Source organism: Lepidochelys kempii, chromosome 5 (genome assembly GCF_965140265.1).
Source record: "Lepidochelys kempii isolate rLepKem1 chromosome 5, rLepKem1.hap2, whole genome shotgun sequence".
NCBI lineage: Eukaryota > Metazoa > Chordata > Testudines > Cheloniidae > Lepidochelys > Lepidochelys kempii.
This window is the reverse complement of record NC_133260.1, coordinates 92,947,803-92,970,674: the sequence shown is the minus strand read 5'-3', so window position 1 is coordinate 92,970,674 and position 22,872 is coordinate 92,947,803. Positions and strand designations below refer to the sequence as shown.

General features: G+C 45.1%; 3 protein-coding genes across 4 annotated transcripts in view; 1 reads left to right on the top strand and 2 right to left on the bottom strand.

Annotated features, from left to right (window-relative positions):
• RASEF (RAS and EF-hand domain containing) overlaps window positions 1-579 on the bottom strand; it is a 51,731-nt gene extending 51,152 nt beyond the window's left edge. Inside the window, exon 1 of the mRNA XM_073345073.1 lies at window positions 68-579. Within this exon, the coding sequence (XP_073201174.1) occupies window positions 68-399 (332 nt within the window). The 5' untranslated portion in view covers window positions 400-579. The remainder of the gene's footprint in view (window positions 1-67) is intronic.
• Window positions 580-5,113: 4,534 nt separating this feature from the next.
• Window positions 5,114-22,872, bottom strand: part of LOC140911634 (uncharacterized) — a 117,890-nt gene continuing 100,131 nt past the window's right edge. For both annotated transcript variants that reach the window (XM_073345074.1, XM_073345075.1), the window contains 2 exons: window positions 22,013-22,123; window positions 5,114-5,558 (listed from right to left, as the gene is read on the bottom strand). In XM_073345074.1, the coding sequence (XP_073201175.1) occupies window positions 5,441-5,558; window positions 22,013-22,123 (229 nt within the window). In that variant the 3' untranslated portion in view covers window positions 5,114-5,440. The remainder of the gene's footprint in view (window positions 5,559-22,012; window positions 22,124-22,872) is intronic.
• On the top strand, window positions 11,606-13,422 carry LOC140912088 (myb/SANT-like DNA-binding domain-containing protein 2). Its single transcript, XM_073346239.1, has 2 exons — window positions 11,606-12,177; window positions 12,759-13,422. The coding sequence occupies exons 1-2, from the start codon at window positions 11,622-11,624 to the stop codon at window positions 12,908-12,910; spliced, it is 708 nt and encodes a 235-aa protein (XP_073202340.1). The 5' UTR covers window positions 11,606-11,621; the 3' UTR covers window positions 12,911-13,422.

Here is a 22,872-nt window from a genome sequence, read left to right as displayed (position 1 = left end):
CCGCTCTCTCCGCAGTGCCAGCGGCGGCCGGGCGGGGGCGCAGCCTCGCCGCCAGCGCGGCTCTTACCTGGGGATGTATCTGGCCTCGCCCCCGAGCCGCAGCTCGAAATCCCGCCAGGGCTGGGTCGGCCCCGCCGCGCCCCACGCCTCCTCCTCGTCCTGCCCCAGCGGCCGCTGGCTGGCCCCGCGGAAGCCCCGGGCGAACTCCTGGAAGGTGATGGCCCCGTCGCGGTCCGTGTCGAGCCGCCGGAAGATCGCCTCGGCCTCGGCCGGCCGCACCCGCAGCTCGGCGCACAGCGAGCCGAACTCCGCCCGCTCGATGCGCCCGGAGCCCCTCACGTCGCAGGCCACGAAGAGGGAGCGGAGCCGGGCCAGCTCGTCGCCCTCCTCGAGCTCCATCGCCAGCGGCCCGGAAAGCGCCCTCCTGCCGGCCACTCCGGGCCGGGGCGCGGGCTCCGCTCCCGTTCCGCCTGCTGCCAGCGCAGCGAACCGGCCGGCCGCGCAGCTTTCCCTGCCGCCGCCGCCGGCGGCGCCGCCCCTCCCTCCGCCCCGAGACGCGCCCCGCCGCCCCAGCCGCTCACTGGGCGGAGGAGCCCGAGCGAGGCGGGGGCCCGGGGGCCCGGCGGGCGGGGCGCAGGAACGTGCTGCTGCGGGAGGTGCAGCGGTCGGCGCGCCCGTGGGTGCAAGCCACTCTGACAAACTTGCCGGGTTCACCTTAGACAGCTGATGCGCTTACCTGCGGCGCTCCCTTCTATTCGCTGGAGGAAACCCCCGCAGGAAGTAATGCAAACAGTGGGGTAAAGTTACTCACTCCGTTATGGAAGCTATCCAGGAAGCTTTTAAGAGTGGACCCTTTTTGCATATGTTTGCATTATATTTTCTTTGGAAAAAACCGTTAAACGGTCTGTTAGAAATGTTTGCTTGCCAAGTGTTCAGGCCACGGGAACCCTGCCTACACACCTTATTTTATGACCAGTGGTCCAATTGAATCTGGGATTCTCTTTAGGCTGTTAGTAAGCTGACACCATAGAAGTTGTTTATTCATTCTCTGCTTAGTCCCCATACCACAGTCCTCTTCTCTGCTGCAGCAGAAACTTTCCAGGTAACTGAAATTTCCCCATCCATTTTTAAGGCTCAGTATTTGAAGAAGGAAAAGGGGCATTAAGGAACGGGTCCAAAGTCCATTGAAGTCCATGGAAGTATGTTTCTTATTAAAAGTGCTTCCTGTATTAATAAATAGTTGTCTTTAGAATATGTTAATTAAGAATGTCATAGTCCAGCGTCTTGTGATCCAGGTACAATGATAGGAATGTAAGAGGATCCTATTAAAATGTCAAATCAACAGAAAATGACATCAGTGAAAGTTTATGGGGACCCTGTTGTAATATAAGATATTGTTGTTCCACAGCCTGACTTCTGAAGAGACTAACAGATCCAGGAACCATATTTCCCCACCCCCCACCCCCAATCATCTTGTTTAATGTAGACCAGAAATGGCCAATCTCACTGAAGTGTAAACTCTATTAACTTCACTGAGGGTAAGTTACCCTTAAACATAGATGGACATAGTGCTCAGTGGTGTGAAAAATCCTAACCCCTAGTGTAGATGCAGTTAGGTCAACAGATGAATGCTTCTGTCAACCTAGCTGCCATCCCTTGGGGAGGTAGTGTTGCTACAGTTCTGAACTAAAACTTTAACTCTGCAGCACAGGAAGTGCTATGTTCTTGGAATGATCTATAACTATGGGATCTGTCAGAATTTGTGCTTTATCATAAATCTCATTTGGGAAGCCACTGTAGAGTGATCCAAAACACTATTATAGGTTGACTGATTTATTGTAGTATTATGCTCTGTAAAAGGATTTAGGGTACCAATTTCAGTCTCTTCAGAAGAAACTGACATGACCTCAGAAGTAGGTTGGAGGAACAAGTTGTGTGTTGTTTTTTTTTCTCTGTCTCTACACAGGGTCAAGCCAGCATAGCTATGCTGCTGTAGTCCACATAATGTAGACATAGCTAAGAATTAACCTTTTGTACTCCAGCAAAATCTTCCTAACTAGAACAAAAGAAATCCTGCTTCCTCCATGCTCTTATATGAAAGGTGGCCCACTAAGTATTGACCTGATGAGTAAACAGACCATATAAATAAAAAACACCCATGCTGACTAACATAGGAGAGCTTTAAAGAGACTGCAGTTGTTCCCTCATCAAAATGAAACAAATTTATCTTGCTTATGCCTGCCAGCCCTTTGATAACAGGAATTTTTAGGCACTGGCTTTTGATGTTGACAACCTGTTGAGCTGAAGTACTTTTATTTGTGGGTTGAGTTTGCCTCACCAGACCGTGGTATCTCAAACTCATAATCAACATGTACACCCTATCTTGTTTGTCTTTGTTGCCATATGCTGTTCACTAGATTATACTTCTTGGTAATCTTGTATCTTGGGCATAGTCAGATTCACTCTTTCATTATTACATGTCTCCAGAGGCATAGTCTACCATGGATATGCTATCACATAGAGTATAGCTGGACATTACTTTGGTCCTTTATTAGTCCTGATTTTACACCCTGTTCTCAATCCTTCCATGTGTTGTCTTTTCCTATTCTCATCTTCCTTAGGTTTTAAACTTTTTAGACTAGGGCTTCCTACTTTCTTTGTTTTGTAAAGCACCCTGAACATCTAAGATGATATAAGTAATAAATAGCAATACAAGACATTCCCACCTCACTCCGCAATGTGTCTGATCCAAAGCCTTGTGCAGTCAATGGAAGTCTTTCTACTGACTTCAGGAGGCTTTGGAGCAGGCCCTATAAAAGCAATATTTGCAAGAGCCATATGTAACTGTTACATTTTCTCCAAGTTCTGCCTTTAGTTATATGACTGCAACCCCCTCTGTAGTCAGTGGTTATAACTGAGTGCAGAATATGATGTTTGTGCCTTTCTTTCCTCCATTGCTACAGAAGTTTTAATTTGGCAGATTAAACTCAAGCAATAAGATGAAGTATGCAGTCATTTAGCACTGTCATGGAAGAGGTATATCCTCCAAAACAGATGGTACCTACAGTATTATACAATCAGCCAATTTCAACCTATCCTGCTTGGCATCCATGTTTCTAATCAGAGAGTTCAAACATTCCATTCAAACAAACTGACACAGATACAACAAAACAAAAGATGATTCATTTTATGAGTCCTAACTGTGGATATTGAGGGCAGGATTCCCAGCAGGAAATGGCAAAACAAGGCTTTGTTCTGAAATTATGCCCCTATTGTTAGACAGATGTGCTGCCTGAGTCCAGCGCTAGCCTAATTTAATATTCAAAAACAAAATATCACTTCTACAGCCCTGAAAGTGTAGCTTTTACCCCGGAGACAGAAAGAAGCAGTCATATGAATTCAATAGGTAGATACCAAGGTTACAACCATCTTAGAAATACCAGAGAGATAATTTTCAGTCCCTTTTTGTCTCACTATAAACAGGGGTGAAAATAGCATTCAACACTTGCTGGTACGGGGCCCAGCTCTGCCCCTCAGAAGGGGTGGGGCCTCAGGCAGAAGCAGCGGGGCTGGGGATAGCATCCCCCAGCCAGCCCATCTGCGCTGCCTGGCCTGCACCGCCTGGGGCTCCAGCAGCGATTTAAAGGGCCCAGGGCTCCAGCCACTGCTGCAGTCACAGCAGCTGGAGCCCCAGGCCCTTTTAAATCGCCAGCCCCAGGTCGGCAGCGCATGGGGGGCAAAAGGGGCAGCAACATTAAAGTGCTGCCACAGCAAAAGACCCTGCTTAAAGCATTACCACGGCAGCATTTTAACGTCGGCTGCATACGGGCCGGTACCGGCGGCCACTTTTTACTGGTATGCCGTACCAGCCCCTCCTGGCTTACTTTCACCCCTGACTACAAAATATAACTCCAACCACACTTCAAAACCAGTTTCAGCACCAGATAATGTATGGTTGAATAAGACACTAGCATGGTATGAAATCATGAGCCTGTGTGTGAATACAGAATACCTAACATAATATCACAACCTAAAATATTCTGTTTGAACAGAACTTGAAGTGTACATATGATATAAAATCAGTTTCACTGGTGCTATGTTGGTCACAGTCTAAACTCAGTATAAAACAATATCACTCTGAAATGTTAAATTGTGCATTTTGCCACTACATATCAAATAAGTTAATCAGTTATATTATGGGGAGAAACAAGGATCCTACTAATTTTGGCTACAGTTATGATGATATCTGGTGTCATATTACATTGTCTAACAGGAATGAGAAAGAGGAGAAGAGATGTATTTAAACAGAGTTCTTGGGGCTAAATTCTCTTCTCAGTGGCATGCACAAGGGCATCCTAATTAAGGTTACCAGTCCCAGTCTTCCCCCAGCTTCCAGACCCAGTCTCTTTAACTAGCCAGTCTCCCAGATCCAAGTCTTAGCCTCCCCTACTACCCCAGCATCCCGTCCCAGTTTCCCTTTCCACCCCACTGCCAGCCTCTGTTCCCGGCCCCTTGTTCCTCTCCCCCACCACTGATCCAACTTTTGTGGTCTCTACCTTCAAATCAGGCAGCTTTCTCCTCCCCACTGCCTGGCCACAGCAGCACGGTCATTTACAGCACAGAAGAGAGAATCTCCCTGATCTTGCCAGGTACTGGACTCAGCATAGCCCAGAGCAGCCAGGAACAGTGATAATTATTAATTGCACAGGCAACCTTAATTCTGGCATTTCCTAACTTTTGAGTCCTTAGCTTTGCAATCTTAATCATGTTCTTTTAGTGTAGTTTTGTGTGTAAATATATATTCTGCCGTTAAAACTTTGTATGATCAGCATGTGACCAGTCACTACATGGCCACATTACCTGTTTGTTGTTCCCTATTTGTTTTGTCTTTTGACAGTTTAAGCTCTTTAGGCCAGAGCTGTGCCATTTGTTTGCAAAGCACCAAGCAGATTGCAGGTACAAGAGGAAACAGTAACACATACACAAAAAATCGTGTTGTGAAACGATTAAAATGTTTGTGCACACATAACATAGCCATCACAACTCCACAAAAACAAAGAAGTTAAAAGTTGAGCAGCAGTACATACCCTGTACTCCTTTTTTCATTGTTGATTTTGACTCACGTTTTTATTCTTTCCAATCAAATAGCAAGGATAATACATTTAGTAATATTTAGCATGTGGATTGTATTTCTCATCTTAAAAATGTATCACATGCATTATCTTCACAACACCCCTGTGGGGAAGGTAAGTGACTTGTGCAAAACTAGAAACTGAGTCAGTGTCAGGCTTACAGTTCAGGAGTTCATGGTTCCCAGTCCTGTGCTGAGATTACAGGTAAAAATATGTACAAGATTAACTGACATAGCATCTCTTTGCTGAAGCACTGTCATATTTACAAGCCCAGGTGTCCATAGCAATAGGCAGAGTTCCTCATTCAACTAAATGTTAGCAGGTGGGGGACAGAGGTTGTGATACACTTGCACTGTTTTATTGATTTCTTTAATGGACTCCAGATCAGGAGTGAAGCGGCAGCCATAGAGATGAAGCAACTTCAACCTGAAAGAGAGAAAGCAAACCGTTAGGAACAGAATTAAACACAGATGGAAAAAGAATACTTGGCAGCAAAAGCAGAATGAGTCCCTGACACTGTACTGATCTCTTTTAAAGCCGCTCGACTATCTGATCAATCAGGAGTTTGTGAGCCTCTGGAATGACCAATAAAAGTTCATGGTCCTAACTAGGGAGCTCTTCTAGTCTTCCTCACGCCACTCAACCAAAAATATTCGAATGCCAGGAGGTGACAGGAGAAGGATATATTAAGGAGATGCTCTCAAGTAGTTTATTCCCAACATTTACATTACGTTTTGTTAATGTAAAAACTGGGTGGGAGGGCAGGGTTGCAAGCCCTTATATTAAAAGGCTCCCAATAAAATTTTCAGAATTTTATTTTAACATAACATTTTTATATTTTAAACAATAGAATCATAGAATATCAGAGTTGGAAGGGGCCTCAGGAGGTCATCTAGTCCAACCCCCTGCCCAAAGCAGGACCAATCCCCAAGTTTTGCCCCAGATCCCAAATGGCCCCCTCAAGGATTGAACTCACAACCCTGGGTTTAGCAGGCCAATGCTCAAACCACTGAGCTATCCCTCCCCCCCAAACGTTTTAAAAAGAATAATTCTCCCTCTCCCGTGCAGTATTAGAAACCTAAACAAACACAAATTTGCAGTGTACAAGAATCAGAAAATGAAATTGACCAGCCTGGGTTTATAAAATTACCAGTCAAGCTATATAAAATACAAAAAGTAAACATCAAGGCCTCAATTCTGCTCTCAGTTACACAAGTGCATCTCCCTAGGTAACTGAGGGCAGAGTGGGACCTATAATGATAAAAGTAAATTAGATTTAATTCTTTTCATTTTTAATAATGTAAGGAGTTAGTGGCAAAAGTCAAGATTGGATGTTTTCTAAAAGACATGCTCTAGTTCCCACAGGAATTAATTCCAGGCTGTCCTATGGCCTGTATTATACAGGAGGTCTGACTAGATGATCACAGCAATCCCGTCCGGCTTTATAATTATGAATATGAAAAAAGCAAATGTTTTGTGTATTAACATACAATAGTGGGTACCATATATATCACAGGGCTCCATTAAACAAGAGTAAAAAGGTTCATAGATTCATAAATATTAAGGTCAGAAGGGACCATTATGATCATCTAGTCTGACCTCCTGCACAATGCAGGCCATCCACTCCTGCAATAAACCTCTCACCTATGTCTCAGCTATTGAAGTCCTCAAATCATGGCTTAAAGACTTCCATGGTCAAGACTAGACGCGATAAATCGATCCCCGCTGGACTGATTGCTGCCCGCTGATCCGGTGGGTAGTGAAGACATACCCTTTAAGGTGCCACCGGCCTCCTTGTTGTTTTTGTGGATACAGACTAATACGGCTACCCCTCTGATACTTGGCTCCAAAATTTAGAGAGAATTAAAAAAAAAAAGAACAGGAAAGTACTGAGAGATATTTTATTAAATGCTTTTTAGATATAAAGGATACAAATTATATTCTCACTTTTCTGAATTTACAATGGTCTGAGAGAAGAATTTGTCGCAGAATGACAACAATTCTCAATTAAAAGGAATACCCTGTGAAGGGGCTTGGAAATTCCAAGCTTCCACATGGGGCATTTCCTTTGAATTTTTCCATCAGTAATGAGTGTGTGCCCTTTTACCCCATTGAAGAACATAAGAATGGCCATACTGGGTCAGACAAATGGTCCATCTAGCTCAGTATCCTGTCTTCCGACAGTGGCCAATGCTGGATGCTTCAGAAGGAATGAACAGAAGAGGTAATCATCAAGTGATCCATCCCCTGTCACCCCTCCCAGCTTCTGCCAAACAGAGGCTAGGGACACTTCAGAGAATGGTTTTGCATTCCTGCTTATCCTGGCTAATAGCTAATAGCTATTGATGGACCTACCCTCCATGAACTTATCTTGCTCTTTTTGAACACTGTTATAGTCTTGGTCTTCACAACATCCTCTGGCAAAGAGTTCCACAGGTTGACTGTGCATTGTGGAAAGTATTTATTTTAACTACGTTCATTTTGTTTAAACCTGCAGCCTATTAATTTCATTTGGTGACCCCTAGTTCTTGTATTATGAGGAGTAAATAATACTTCCTTATTTACTTTCTCCATACCAGTCATGTTTTTATAGACTGCTAGCATATCCCACCTTAGTCGTCTCTTTTCCAAGCTGAAAAGTCTTAGTCTTATTAATCTCTCCTCATATGGAAGCTGTTCCATGCCCTTAATCATTTTTGTTGCCCCTTTTCTGTACCTTTTCCAGTGCCAATATATCTTTTTGAGATGAAGTAACCAGACCTGCAAGCAGTATTCAATATGTGGGTGTACCATGGATTTATATAGAGGCAATATGATATTTTCTGTCTTATCATCATTCCCTTTCCTATTGATTCCCAACATTGTTAGCTTTTTTGACTGCCGCTGCATATTGACAAGGATAATGACTCCAAGATGTCTTTCTTGAGTTGTAACAGCTAATTTAGACCATCATTTTATATGTATAGTTGGGATTATGTTTTCCCATGTGCATTACTTTGTATTTATCAACATTGAATTTAATCTGCCCTTTTGTTAACCAGGCACCCAGTTTAGTGAGATCCCTTTGTAACTCTTCACAGTCTGCTTTGGACTTAACTATCTTGAGTAATTTTGTATCATCTGCAGATTTTACCACCTCACTCTTTACCTCTTTTTCCAGATCATTTATGTATACATTGAACAGCACTGGTCCCAGTTCAGACCCCTGGGCGACACCACTGTTTACCTCTCTCCATTCTGAAAACTGAATTTTTTACCTACTTTGTTTCCTACCAGTTATCGATCCATGAGAGGACCTTCCCTATTATCCCATAATAGCTCACTTTGCTTAAGAGCCTTTTGTGAGGGACCTCGTCAAAGCCTTTCTGAAAATCTAAGTACGCTATATCCACTGGATCACCCTTGTCCATATGTTTGTTGACCCCCTCAAGGAATTCTAGTAGATTGGTAAGGCATGATTTCCCTTTACAAAAACCATTGACTCTTCCCCAACAAATCGTGTTCATCTATAGATCTGATAATTCTGTTCTTTAGTTTAAACCAATTTGCCCGGTACTGAAGTCAGGCTTACTGGCCTGTAATTGCTGGGATCACCTCTGGAGCTTTTTTAACAACTGGCGTCACCTTAGCTATCCCCCAGTCATCATCTGGTACAGAAGCAGATTTAAATGATAGGTTACATTCCAGAGTTAGAAGTTCTGAAGGAATTCAAATGTGAAATTGCAGAACTCTTGGGTGAATACCATCTGGTCCTGGTGACTTATTGCTGTTTAATTTATCATTTTGTTCCAAAACCTCCTCTAATGACACCTCAATCTGGGACAGATCCTCAGATTTGTCACCTAAAAAGAATGGCTCAGGTTTGAGAATCCCCCTCACATCCTCAGCCATGAAGACCGATTCAAATAATTCATTTAGTTTCTCCGCAATGGCCTTATCTTCCTTGAGTGCTCCCTTAGCATCTTGATCATCCAGTGGCCCCACTGGTTGTTTAGTAGGCTTCCTGCTTCTGATGTACTTAAAAAAAATGCTGTTAATTTTTGAGTCTTTGGCTAGCAGTTCTTCAAATTCTTTTCTGGCCTTTCTAAATATATTTTTAGACTTCACTTGCCAGAGTTTACGCTCCTTTCTATTTTCCTCAATATGATTTAACTTCCACTTTTTAAAGTGTATGCCTCTAACTACTTTTTATCTTGTTGTTTAGCCATGCTGGCACTTTTTCGGCCCTCTTACTGTGGTTTTTTTTTTATTTGGGTATATCTGTAGCTTTCACCCTCAAACTTGCAGAATTCAGAAAGATCTGCAGGAAATATATGCTTTTGCGAAGAGATCCTTTGTCTTTCCACTGTCATCTGGCCTGGCTAGCTTCTGGAAAACACACATCTAGGATTCATCCTGCCAAGACCTCTTATGGACCATACTGTGGAGGTCATTGGATTGCCTCTCAAGAGAGTTCTGATCTGTGGAGAGAAAACTGAAAATAGGAGGACATTGCCTATTGACTTACCACCTACTATTTCCTCCTCCACAGGCAAAAATGAAACCTAAATTAAACCAAAATTCTCCTCTCCAATCTGAAGCATGAATCTCCTCCATGTTGTACACACATTCTTTCTGCAACCAAACCAAACTGCTACCAAACTCAGCAAAAGAACTACAAACAGAATGACTGCATAAAATACCAGGGAAAATAACTTAAGTTTGTCCTTTAGTGCACTTCCTTCTCTGTTACTAGCAAACACTTCTTCCTCATGACCTCAAAACCACACTGGAACGAAAACCAGCTGTACTGTGTTGTACTGGACTAACATACCTATGTAATTTAATCAGAATGATTAAGAACTGCATTTGAAACTGCTTCCGTATACAGCATTTGAAACTTACTGTACCTTAAAATAAGAGCAGAATGAGGATCTAGGTAAAATTCTTGCTGAGATTTTTACACTGAACATATACTATACTGAAAAAAGGACAGTTCCTTCTCAACAGGGCCGTACTTTTGTTCTATATTAAAATGTACCCTAACAATTTCTACTGTGTCCATATGCCTGGTTACATCTAAATGCTGCAAAATGTAGAATACCTGCAACTTGAGTACTCTAGGCCTAAACAATTCTTTGGCACTCCCAATTCAGGACAGAAAAAGTTCCCTTCAAAACAGCAAATAATTATTTCCTTGTGTTTACAAGGAAACAGTGTTGGTACAATATGGGGAGAAAAGGAAAGAACAGGAATGTGATTATGGTATCTCTCAAGAATCTTCTCAATGAGGAAGTGTTAAAGGAGTTTCATCTGTTCTTTTACACCAAAGAAGATTAAAAGGTTACAAGACTCAGAACAGCAAAGTAAGACAAACCAAATAAGATTTCCAAAGCTGTAAAACTACACTAATTCTTCTGGAATGTAATATAGAACCACATACTCATGGCATGTAAATTAAGGCGTGAGATGCTCACATAGTTCTTTAACAAATGAGCTGGAAAAATCTTTCAGTATTTCTACCATTTTAAGAGATCCTCCTTTCCCATCAAGGCCCATAAAGGCCTTTTATATTTTTACACTATAAATGTTTTATAAATGGTAGAATAAAGAATGCATGTCATTGATAAAGGATTGGATAGAAAAAATAAAAATGTGAACTCTGTTGGGGGTGCCATTTCTTTTTAACAGACAGGTTTTATCTCAAAATGCAGTGAATTTCTTACTACTAGGTTCTTCCTGTACTCCCCGCCAATAATAACTATGAAATAAAGCTGGTGTTCTTGTGCCCCCCCGCCCCCCCGCCATTCCATGAATGAAGTGAATATTCCCTCTAAAGTTTATACATTAACCTGGCAGATATAGGTGTTAAGCATAATGTTCTAGAACTGGAGAACACTTAACTATTTTCAACAAATATTAGTTCAAATATTTACATATATTTGCTTAGACTTTGCACACACCCTGTTACCACAAATATTCTGGCAAAGATGATACTGATACTCATGTTTGCTTAAACAGTGAATTTTAAGTGAATACTGAACAATTTACACAGAAAGCAAATTTAGACTCTGTACACAGGAGTAGTTGGAATGGAAATATGATCCTATTCTACAAAAACAACTGAGCCCTGGTCTACACTAGGACTTTAGGTCGAATTTAGCAGCGTTAAATCGATGTAAACCTGCACCCGTCCACACAATGAAGCCCTTTATTTCGACTTAAAGGGCTCTTAAAATCGATTTCCTTACTCCACCCCTGACAAGTGGATTAGCGCTTAAATCGACGTTGCCGGCTCGAATTTGCGGTACTGTGGACACAATTCGATGGTATTGGCCTCCGGGAGCTATCCCAGAGTGCTCCATTATGACCGCTCTGGACAGCACTCTCAACTCAGATGCACTGGCCAGGTAGACAGGAAAAGAACCGTGAACTTTTGAATCTCATTTCCTGTTTGGCCAGCGTGGCAAGCTGCAGGTGACCATGCAAAGCTCATCAGCACAGGTGACCATGATGGAGTCCCAGAATCGCAAAAGAGCTCCAGCATGGACCGAACGGGAGGTACGGGATCTGATCGCTGTTTGGGGAGAGGAATCCGTGCTATCAGAACTCCGTTCCAGTTTTCGAAATGCCAAAACCTTTGTCAAAATCTCCCAGGGCATGAAGGACAGAGGCCATAACAGGGACCCGAAGCAGTGCCGCGTGAAACTGAAGGAGCTGAGGAAAGCCTACCAGAAAACCAGAGAGGCGAACAGCCGCTCTGGGTCAGAGCCCCAAACATGCCGCTTCTATGATGAGCTGCATGCCATTTTAGGGGGTTCAGCCACCACTACCCCAGCCGTGTTGTTTGACTCCTTCAATGGAGATGGAGGCAATACGGAAGCAGGTTTTGGGGACGAAGAAGATGATGAGGAGGAGGAGTTTGTAGATAGCTCACAGCAAGCAAGCGGAGAAACCGGTTTTCCCGACAGCCAGGAACTGTTTCTCACCCTAGACCTGGAGCCAGTACCCCCCGAACCCACCCAAGGCTGCCTCCTGGACCCAGCAGGCGGAGAAGGGACCTCTGGTGAGTGTACCGTTTAAAATACTATACATGGTTTAAAAGCAAGCATGTGAAAGGATTACTTTGCCCTGGCATTTGCGGTTCTCCTAGATGTAGTCCTTTGCAAAAGGTTTCTGGGGAGGGCAGCCTTATTGCGTCCTTCATGGTAGGACACTTTACCACTCCAGGCCAGTAACACATACTTGGGAATCATTGTAGAACAAAGCATTGCAGTGTATGTTTGCTGGCATTCAAACAACATCCGTTCTTTATCTCTCTGTGTTATCCTCAGGAGAGTGAGATATAATTCATGGTCACCTGGTTGAAATAGAGTGCTTTTCTTCAGGGGACACTCAGAGGAGCCCATTCCTGCTGGGCTGTTTGCCTGTGGCTAAACAGAAATGTTCCCCGCTGTTAGCCACAGGGAGGGGGGAAGGTTGAGGGGGTAGTCACGCGGTGGGAGGAGGCAAAATGCGACCTTGTAACGAAAGCACATGTGCTATGTATGTAATGTTAACAGCAAGGTTTACCCTGAAAGAGTGTAGCGACTGTTTTATAAAATGTGTCTTTTTAAATACCGCTGTCCCTTTTTTTTTCTCCACCAGCTGCATGTGTTTCAATGATCACAGGATCTTCTCCTTCCCAGAGGCTAGTGAAGCTTAGAAAGAAAAAAAACGCACTCGCGATGAAATGTTCTCCGAGCTCATGCTGTCCTCCCACACTGACAGAGCACAGACGAATGCGTGGAGGCAAATAATGTCAGAGTGCAGGAAAGCACAAAATGACCGGGAGGAGAGGTGGCGGGCTGAAGAGAGTAAGTGGCGGGCTGAAGAGAGTAAGTGGCGGGCTGAAGACAGGGCTGAAGCTCAAATGTGGCGGCAGCGTGATGAGAGGAGGCAGGATTCAATGCTGAGGCTGCTGCAGGACCAAACCAGTATGCTCCAGTGTATGGTTGAGCTGCAGCAAAGGCAGCTGGAGCACAGACTGCCACTGCAGCCCCTCTGTAACCAACCGCCCTCCTCCCCAAGTTCCATAGCCTCCACACCCAGACGCCCAAGAACGCGGTGGGGGGGCCTCCGGCCAACCAGCCACTCCACCACAGAGGATTGCCCCAAAAAAAGAAGGCTGTCATTCAATAAATTTTAAAGTTGTAAACTTTTAAAGTGCTGTGCTTAAAGTGCTGTGTGGCATTTTCCTTCCCTCCTCCACCACCCCTCCTGGGCTACCTTGGTAGTCATCCCCCTATTTGTGTGATGAATGAATAAAGAATGCATGAATGTGAAGCAACAATGACTTTATTGCCTCTGCAAGCGGTGATTGAAGGGAGGAGGGGCGGGTGGTTAGCTTACAGGGAAGTACAGTGAACCAAGGGGCGGGGGGTTTCATCAAGGAGAAACAAACAGAACTTTCACACCGTAGCCTGGCCAGTCATGAAACTGGTTTTCAAAGCTTCTCTGATGCGTACCGCGCCCTCCTGTGCTCTTCTAACCGCCCTGGTGTCTGGCTGCGCATAACCAGCAGCCACGCGATTTGCCTCAACCTCCCACCCCGCCATAAACGTCTCCCCCTTACTCTCACAGATATTGTGGAGCACACAGCAAGCAGTAATAACAGTGGGAATATTGGTTTCGCTGAGGTCTAAGCGAGTCAGTAAACTGCGCCAGCGCGCCTTTAAACGTCCAAATGCACATTCTACCACCATTCTGCACTTGCTCAGCCTGTAGTTGAACAGCTCCTGACTACTGTCCAGGCTGCCTGTGTACGGCTTCATGAGCCATGGCATTAAGGGGTAGGCTGGGTCCCCAAGGATACATATTGGCATTTCAACATCCCCAACAGTTATTTTCTGGTCTGGGAAGAAAGTCCCTTCCTGCAGCTTTTGAAACAGACCAGAGTTCCTGAAGATGCGAGCATCATGCACCTTTCCTGGCCATCCCACGTTGATGTTGGTGAAACGTCCCTTGTGATCCACCAGAGCTTGCAGCACTATCGAAAAGTACCCCTTGCGGTTTATGTACTCGGCAGCTTGGTTCTCCGGTGCCAAGATAGGGATATGGGTTCCGTCTATAGCCCCACCACAGTTAGGGAAACCCATTGCAGCAAAGCCATCCACTATGACCTGCACATTTCCCAGGGTCACTACCCTTGATATCAGCAGATCTTTGATTGCGTGGGCTACTTGCATCACAGCAGCCCCCACAGTAGATTTGCCCACTCCAAATTGATTCCCAACTGACCGGTAGCTGTCTGGCGTTGCAAGCTTCCACAGGGCTATCGCCACTCGCTTCTCAACTGTGAGGGCTGCTCTCATCTTGGTATTCATGTGCCTCAGGGCAGGGGAAAGCAAGTCACAAAGTTCCATGAAAGTGCCCTTACGCATGCGAAAGTTTCGCAGCCACTGGGAATCGTCCCAGACCTGCAACACTATGCGGTCCCACCAGTCTGTGCTTGTTTCCCGAGCCCAGAATCGGCGTTCCACAGCATGAACCTGCCCCATTAGCACCATGATGCATGCATTGGCAGGGCCCATGCTTTCAGAGAAATCTGTGTCCATGTCCTGATCACTCACGTGACCGCGCTGACGTCGCCTCCTCGCCCGGTATCGCTTTGCCAGGTTCTGGTGCTGCATATACTGCTGGATAATGCGTGTGGTGTTTAATGTGCTCCTAATTGCCAAAGTGAGCTGAGCGGCCTCCATGCTTGCCTTGGTATGGCGTCCGCACAGAAAAAAGGCGCGGAACGATTGTCTGCCGTTGCTCTGACAGAGGGAGGGGCGACTGACGACACGGCTTACAGGGTTGGCTTCAGGGAGCTAAAATCAACAAAGGGGGTGTCTTTACATCAAGGAGTATTTCAGGCAGGACTTCACGGAGGGTTCCAATAAGAAATGGTGCACCTAAGTTATCGTTCTTATTGGAACAAGGAGGTTAGCCTGGCCTCTGATTGATACATGGCTAGATTTACCTCACTGCACCTTCTCTGTGAGTGACTGCAGTGTGACCTAGAGGAATGAGTCCCCTAGACAGGGGAGGAGGCAAATGAGTACAAAACAAATCTGGTCTATTTCTTGTTTTGACCCACTCCATCTATCTTTTACATCTTTGGCTGGCAGCAGACGGTGCAGAAGGACTGCATGCCATCCACATCTCATGGCTGCTCGGCAGAAGATGGTACAGTACGACTGCTAGCCATCCTCATCTCTTGCCTGCCTGGCATAAGATGGTACAATACGACTACTAGCAATCCTCATCTCTTGCCTGCCTGGCAGAAGATGGTACAGTACGACTGCTAGCAGTCCGTATCGCCTGCCCGCTCACCATAAGACGGTTCAATAGGACTGACTGCAGAACTAAAGAGAATGACCTGGTCAAGTCACTCCAAATTTAGTCCTTGCGCCCATGTCTGCCCAGGCGCTCCCAGCCGACGTGGCCAGGAGCACCTCGGACATGACGATGACGACTACCAATCGTATTGCACCGTCTGCTGCCAGAAGGCAATGGGTTGCTGCTACTGTGCAGCAAAGCCGTACCGCGTCTGCCAGCACCCAGGAGACATAGGGTTACCTGAGCGGGCTCCATGCTTGCCGTGGTATGGCGTCTGCACAGGTAACTCAGGAAAAAAGGCGCGAAACGATTGTCTGCCCTTGCTTTCACGGAGGGAGGGAGGGAGGGAACGGGGGCCTGACGATATGTACCCAGAACCACCCGCGACAATGTTTTAGCCCCATCAGGCATTGGGATCTCAACCCAGAATTCCAATGGGCAGCGGAGACTGCGGGAACTGTGGGATAGCTACCCACAGTGCAACGCTCCGGAAGTCGACTCTAGCCTCGGTACTGTGGAAGCGCTCCACCGAGTTAATGCACTTAATGCACTTAGAGCATTTTCTGTGGGGACACACACACTCGAATATATAAAACCGATTTCTAAAAAACCGGCTTCTATAAATTCGACCTTATTCCGTAGTGTAGACATACCCTGAGTTTCAAGACCCATATATAACAGTTCTCCACTGACTTGGTTACTATACAGTTAGAATTTTAACACAGACAGGAGCAGAGCCTAACCCAGTGTTTTAACGGGGTTGTGAAACTGTGCTAAGGCTTTTGGACATGTTCATATTGTAACCTCTGTTGTATTCTAACTACATGAAATTTAACAAGTTATAGCCAGCTCTGCTTGTCCAGTTATTTTTGTAGTATAGACTGGCCATCATAATTACTCAGTCACAGAACTGAATCATAACAGGTTATATGATTATATATGTCCAATCAAAACTAAGACAGCTCAAATTTCAAAAACTCACAATGGTCTCGTTTATATACACACTACAAACCAATTATTATTTGCAGTGACAACATAGCAAATAATTCTGAATAATAATAAATTTAAGAACAATGAAAGTTCTTTGCAGACAATCCAAAAACAAAAGCAGCTACATTTGTTAATTAAACAATACACTATGAAGCAATCACAGAGCTGAGTTTGGTTTTTGTTTTTAATAAACCTTTTCTTTTAAACTTTGGCTATAATAAGAAAAGTGACGGTAAATGAGACTTGGAGACACATTTATTCTGTTCTCTATGGCTTCCACAGCAAAGCAACGGAGTTTTCAAGTCCAGGTTTTGTAAACGCCAGCTCCGAAAACTCACCACAGCATCTAAAGATCAACCTGTGTCCCTTTTCCTACCTCTTACATCAAAGATTTTGCAATCAAAGTGCCACCCACCCACATCAACAGGTGGGGGACATTGATGGGGCAGGCGCTGAAAAGGGGACAGTCCTAATAGCAAGGGAGGGAGGCATTTGCCAAGGGACAATAGGTAACTCCTCTCCCTGGGACTTTCTGGCACCCATTGGCCAGCTGGGAGAGAGGGGTGTTGTTTGGCCAGCATTCCTCACTCCCAGGATTTGGCACAGTTCAGGGGCCATGTGGAGCCTGAGATCCTTGCAGGCACAAGTGCCTACCTGCGTATAACTCACTGCAGGATCAGGATCATGTTTTGATCATGGTTAGTAACTCAGGAAAGGTACAGGTTTTTAAGACAGAAGTCACTTAAAACTGCAGCCCCACTTTAAAGATATACTAAAATTCTGAAGTGACTATCACCTCAGTTTCACCTCTCCAGGTGTGACACTTTCATTATACACTATAAACACAACATCAGAGCTTGCTTTCTTTCTTTCACCAGCGATGTAAAGATTAGTATCACTTTGTTCTGTATTTCCATGGTTAATTATATCAGCTCATATCTATAGTGAGAAAGCTGGGTCACTTGCACCTATTCTGAGGCCTGGTCTACACTATGAGTTTATATTGAATTTAGCAGCGTTAAATCAAATTAACCCTGCACCCGTCCACACAACGAAGCCATTTTTTCCAACATAAAGGGCTCTTAAAATCGATTTCTGTACTCCTCCCCGACGAGGGGATTAGCACTGAAATCGACATCACCGTTTTGAATTAGGGTTAGTGTGGATACAATTCAACAGTATTGGCCTCCGGGAGCTATTTAAAAGGTAAAAGTGCACCATTGTGACCGCTCTGGACAGCACTCTGAACTTGGATGCACTGGTCAGGTGTACAGGAAAAGACCCGGGAACTTCTGAATCTCATTTCCTGTTTGGCCAGGCGAGCTCATCAGCACATGTGACCATGCAGTCCCAGAATCGAAAAAGAGCTGCAGCATGGACCGAACGGGAGGTACTGGATCTGATCGCTATATGGGGAGACGAATCCGTGCTATCAGAACTACATTCCAAAAGACGATATGCCAAAACATTTCAAAAAATTTCCAAGGCCATGATAGACAGAGGCTACAGCAGGGACGCAACACAGTGCCGCGTGAAACATAAGGAGCTCAGACAAGTGTACCAGAAAACCAAAGAATCAAACGGACGCTCCAGGACAGAGCCCCAGACATGCCGCTTCTATGCTGAGCTGCATGCAATTCTGGGGAGGGGCCGCCACCACTACCCCACCCCTGTCTGTGGACTCCGATGATGGGGTACTCTCCGCCATTCCTGAGGATTTTGCGGATGGGGAAGATGAGGAGGAGGAGGACGAGCTTGAGGAGAACACAGCACACACTTCTTTCTGACAACCAGGATCTTTTTATCACCCTGACTGGAATACCCTCCCAACCCAACCAAGCCGGAGAAGGGACCTCTGGTGAGTGTACCTTTTAAAATATAATACGTGTTTTAAAATATAATACATGTTTTAAAAGCAAGCCTTTTTTAATGATTAATTTGCCCTGAGGATTTGGGATGCATTCGTGGCCAGTACAGCTACTGGAAAAGTCTGTTAACGTGTCTGGGGATGGAGCAGAAATCCTCCAGGAACATCTCCATGAAGCTCTCCTGGAGGTACTCTAAAAGCCTTTGTAGAAGGTTTCTGGGGAGAGCAGCCTTATTCTGTCCTCCATGGTAGAACACTTTACCACACCATGCTAGTAGCAAGTAATCTGGTATCATTGCATGACAAAGCCTGGCAGCGTATGGTCCTGGTATTTTCTGGCATTCAAGCAACATCCGTTCTTTATCTCTCTGTGTTATCCTCAGGAGAGTGATATCGTTCATGGTAACCTGGTTGAAATACGGGAATTTAATTAAGGGGACATTCAGAGGTGGCCGTTCCTACTGGGCTGTTTGCCTGTGGCTGAAAATAAATCCTCCCCACAGTTAACCAAGCAGTGGGGGGGGGGGCATTGGCGCTGAGCTGTTTGCGTTTGGCTAGCAGTGATCCTCCCTGATACCAGCAACACGGTGGGGGAAGGGGTAAAGCGATCATCCCAGAGAATTGGATGGGGGGGTTAATTTGGTTTCTGCTGCTGCACGTTAACACGAAAACCGTAGCACTAAATGGCCAACTCAACGGGCTTTGCTTGGTATGGGAAAGGAGGGCGCTGCTGTTATGAAGGTCGCAGAAGCCGAAAGACTATGGCTTACCATGGCTGCCTGCAAGCTGAATTCTGTTGCCCAGCACTGCGTGTGTGCTCTCTAACACCAAAGCTGCAGGCACTCAATATAAGATGCAAAATGCGACCTTGTACCAAAATCACATGTGCTATGTAACGTGAATAGTGTTGTTCACCGTGAAAGAGTATAGCCATTGTTCTGTAAAATGTATCTTTTTAAATACTTCACTCACTTTTTTCTCCTCCTGCAGCTGCAAATGTTTCAAGCCTCCCTCCTCCGTCCCAAAGGCTATCTCAGATAAGGCGGCAAAAAAAAAAACGCATGCGCGGTGAAATGTTCTCTGAGCTCATGCAGTCGTCCAGCACTGACAGAGCTCAGCAGAATGTGTGGAGGGACACAGTAGCACAGTACAGGAAAGCGGACAACCAACATGAGGACAGGAGGGACAATCAAGATGAGAGGTGGCGGCAGGAAGATCAGAGGAGGCAGGATGCAATGTTAGGGCTACTGCGGGATCAAACGGACATGCTCCGGCGTCTGGTGGAAGTTCAGGAATGGCAGCAGGATCACAGACTGCCGCCTCCTCACCCAGACACCCAAGAACGCAGTGGGGGGAGGCTCCGGGAATCCAACCACTCCACCCCAGTGGACAGCCTAAGCAACAGAAGCCTGTCATTCAACAAGTTTTGAAGTGGCCTTTTCCTTCCCTCCTACCTCCTCCCATACCCCACCCAAGCTACCTTGTGAGTTATCTCCCTATTTTTATAATCAATTAATAAAGAATACATGGTTTTTAAATGATAGTGACTTTATTTCCTTTGCAGGCAAGCTGTGATTGAAGAGGGGAGGGCGGGTGGCTTACAGGGAATTTAGAGGCAACCAAGGGGGTGGGTTTTCATCAAGGAGAAACAAACAGAAGTGTCACACAGTACCCTGGCCAGTCATGAAACTGGTTTTCAAAGCTTCTCTGATGTGCAGCGCTTCCTGCTGAGCTCTTCTAATTGCCCTAGTGTCTGGCTGCGCGTATTCAGTGGCCAGACGATTTGCCTCAACCTCCCAACCTGACATAAACACCTCCCCTTACTCTCACAGCGATTGTGGAGCACACAGCAAGTAGCAATAATAATGGGAATATTGGTTTCGCTGAGGTCTGAGCGAGTCAGTAAACTGCGCCAGCGACCCTTTAAATGTCCAAATGCACACTCTACCACCATTCTGCACTTGCTCAGCCTATAGTTGAACAGCTCCTTACTACTGTCCAGGGTGCCTGTGTACAGTTTCATGAGCCAGGGCATTAAGGGGTAGGCTGGGTCCCCAAGGATAACTATAGGCATTTCAACATCCCCAGCAGTTATTTTCTGGTCTGGAAAGTAAATCCCCTCCTGCAGCCGTTTAAACAGACCAGAGTTTCTGAAGGCGCAAGCGTCATGAACCTTTCCCGGCCATCCCACGTTGATGTTGATGAAACGTCCCTTGTGATCCACCAGTGCTTGTAGCACCACTGAAAAATACCCCTTGCGGTTTATGTACTGGCTGCCCTGGTGGTCCGGTCCCAAGATCGGGATATGCGTTCTGTCCATAGCCCCACCACAGTTAGGGAATCCCACTGCAGCAAAGCCATCTACTATGACTTGCACATTTCCCAGCATCACTACCTTTGATAGCAGCAGCTCAATGATTGCGTTGGCTACTTGCATCACAGCAACCCCCACAGTAGATTTGCCCACTCCAAATTGATTACCGACTGACCGGTAGTGGTCTGGCATTGCAAGCTTCCACAGGGCTATTGCCAATTGCTGCTCTCATCTTGGTATTCTCGTGCTTCAGGGCAGGAGAAAGCATCACAAAGTTCCATGGAAGTGCCCTTACGCAAGCGAAAGTTTTGGAGCCACTGGGAGTCATCCCAAACCTGCAACACTATGCGGTCCCACCAGTCTGTGCTTGTTTCCCGGGCCCAGAATCGGCACTCCACGGCATGAGCCTGCCCCATTAACACCATGATCTCCAAATTGCCAGGGACCACAGTTTTAGAGAAATCTGTGTTCATGTCCTCATCACTCTCATCACAGTGCTGCTGTCGTCTCCTCGCCTGGTTTTTCAGGTTCTGGTTCTGCATAAACTGCACGATAATGCGCAAGGTGTTTACAATAGTCATAACTGCTGCGGTGAGCTGAACAGGCTCCATGCTTGCCGTGCTATGGCGTCTGCTCAGGCAATCCAGGGAAAAGGGCGCAAAATGATTGTCTGCCGTTGCTTTCACAGAGGGAAGGTTGACTGATGACATTTACCCATAACCACCCACAACAAATTTTTGGCCCCATCAGGCATTGGGAGCTCAGCCCAGAATTCCAGTGGGCAGCGGGGACTGCAGGATAGTGACCCACAGTGCACCACTCAGAAAGTTGACACTTGCCACGGTACTGTGGACGCACACCGCCAAATTAACGTGCTTAGTGTGGAGGCACGCACTCGACTTTGTACAATCTGTTCCCAAAAATCAACTTCTGTAAAATTGGAGTAATTTTGTAATGTAGACAAGGCCTGAGTGTTTTCAGATGTAACAATGTTGATTTAAAAAAATACAATACAGGCTTATGTTCTGCAGATTACATTTCTCTTATTAGTGTTAAAAACACGGTAAATGGAAATAGACACCTGAAGTACTGTATGAAAAGTCACTGAGAGTTGCATCAGCCTCTGCAGTTTTTAAAAGCTATTTAAAAGGGCATGTAAAACATTTGAATACAGATATCTTAACAGCACCTATTATGAATGGAAAACATATATAAAAAAAAACTTACTGTTGGCTGTAGATTCCCCATTAATTTATCAGGATCAAAGTCTATGTCTGATAGAATAGCTTAGTATTTCAGCCAAGCACTGACAGGATAAAGAAATAAATAAATAACCCCTCAGCTGTGTAAAGCCGAAGCTCTTACCTTTTACAGTTTTTGCAGAGTTTTTTAACTGCCTCCAGAGTAACATCCTTGCAGAAACTGAGCTTCACAGATTCCAAGCTGATATGGCAGAAGCTGGCCAACAAGCAGACCCTTAAACCCAAGAGTAAAAAAAGAGATTAACTTCAAGTTCTGCGCAGGCTCTTGAAAAACACCTCTTTGTTCTCCACACAGAGACCTATAAATAAATTCTCAGAAAAATGTGGTCTCACTGCTAGAAAAATATAAGTATATATTGCATAAAGAAATATAAAAACATACATTCAGATTTATATTTTATTTTCCCTGGTTTAGAAAAATAAAAGGAAGAAACATCCATACCGATAAAGCTGATGGAGCTTAAAAGCTCTGTCAGGGAAGTTGACAGAGTTCTAACCTCCTTGAAGCCAAACTTCTGATTATAGCTCTCAGTATTAGCAAAGGATACTACTCCATACTCCCAGTTTAAACAACTTAGTTGTAGGTCTTTAAAAAAATAATAATAATAAAAAAAAAGCATAGAGAGACTTCTGAGAGCATCCACCAACATGAACATTTCAAATTGTAAAGTGCAGTCATTTATGAGTTTAAAATTTTACTCATGATTCACTCATTTTCTGAAAGATGCCCTGAACCCTGCTCTGCCAGGGGACCTGCAGCTGGCCACTGTAACCTGAAAAGTGGGCTGCAATGACCAGGGGGGGTGGGGGGGAGAGAGAGTACTAGGGTACTTGGGATACACACAGATGGAGCCTGCTCTGTATTACACTAGTCAAAATTGTCTCACTTTTATCTTGTGCTCCCCCAGTCAGTTTGCTCTATATGCCTGCTGTGTCTCCTCTAATATTTGGGCCCAAAACCTC

Excerpts from the sequence above, each read along its gene's own strand:
- LOC140912088 (XM_073346239.1), top strand. The coding sequence starts at position 11,622 with ATGATGGAGTCCCAGAATCGCAAAAGAGCTCCAGCATGGACCGAACGG. Across the intron at positions 12,178-12,758 it reads AGGCGGAGAAGGGACCTCTG|CTGCATGTGTTTCAATGATC; the intron begins GTGAGTGTACCG and ends TTTCTCCACCAG.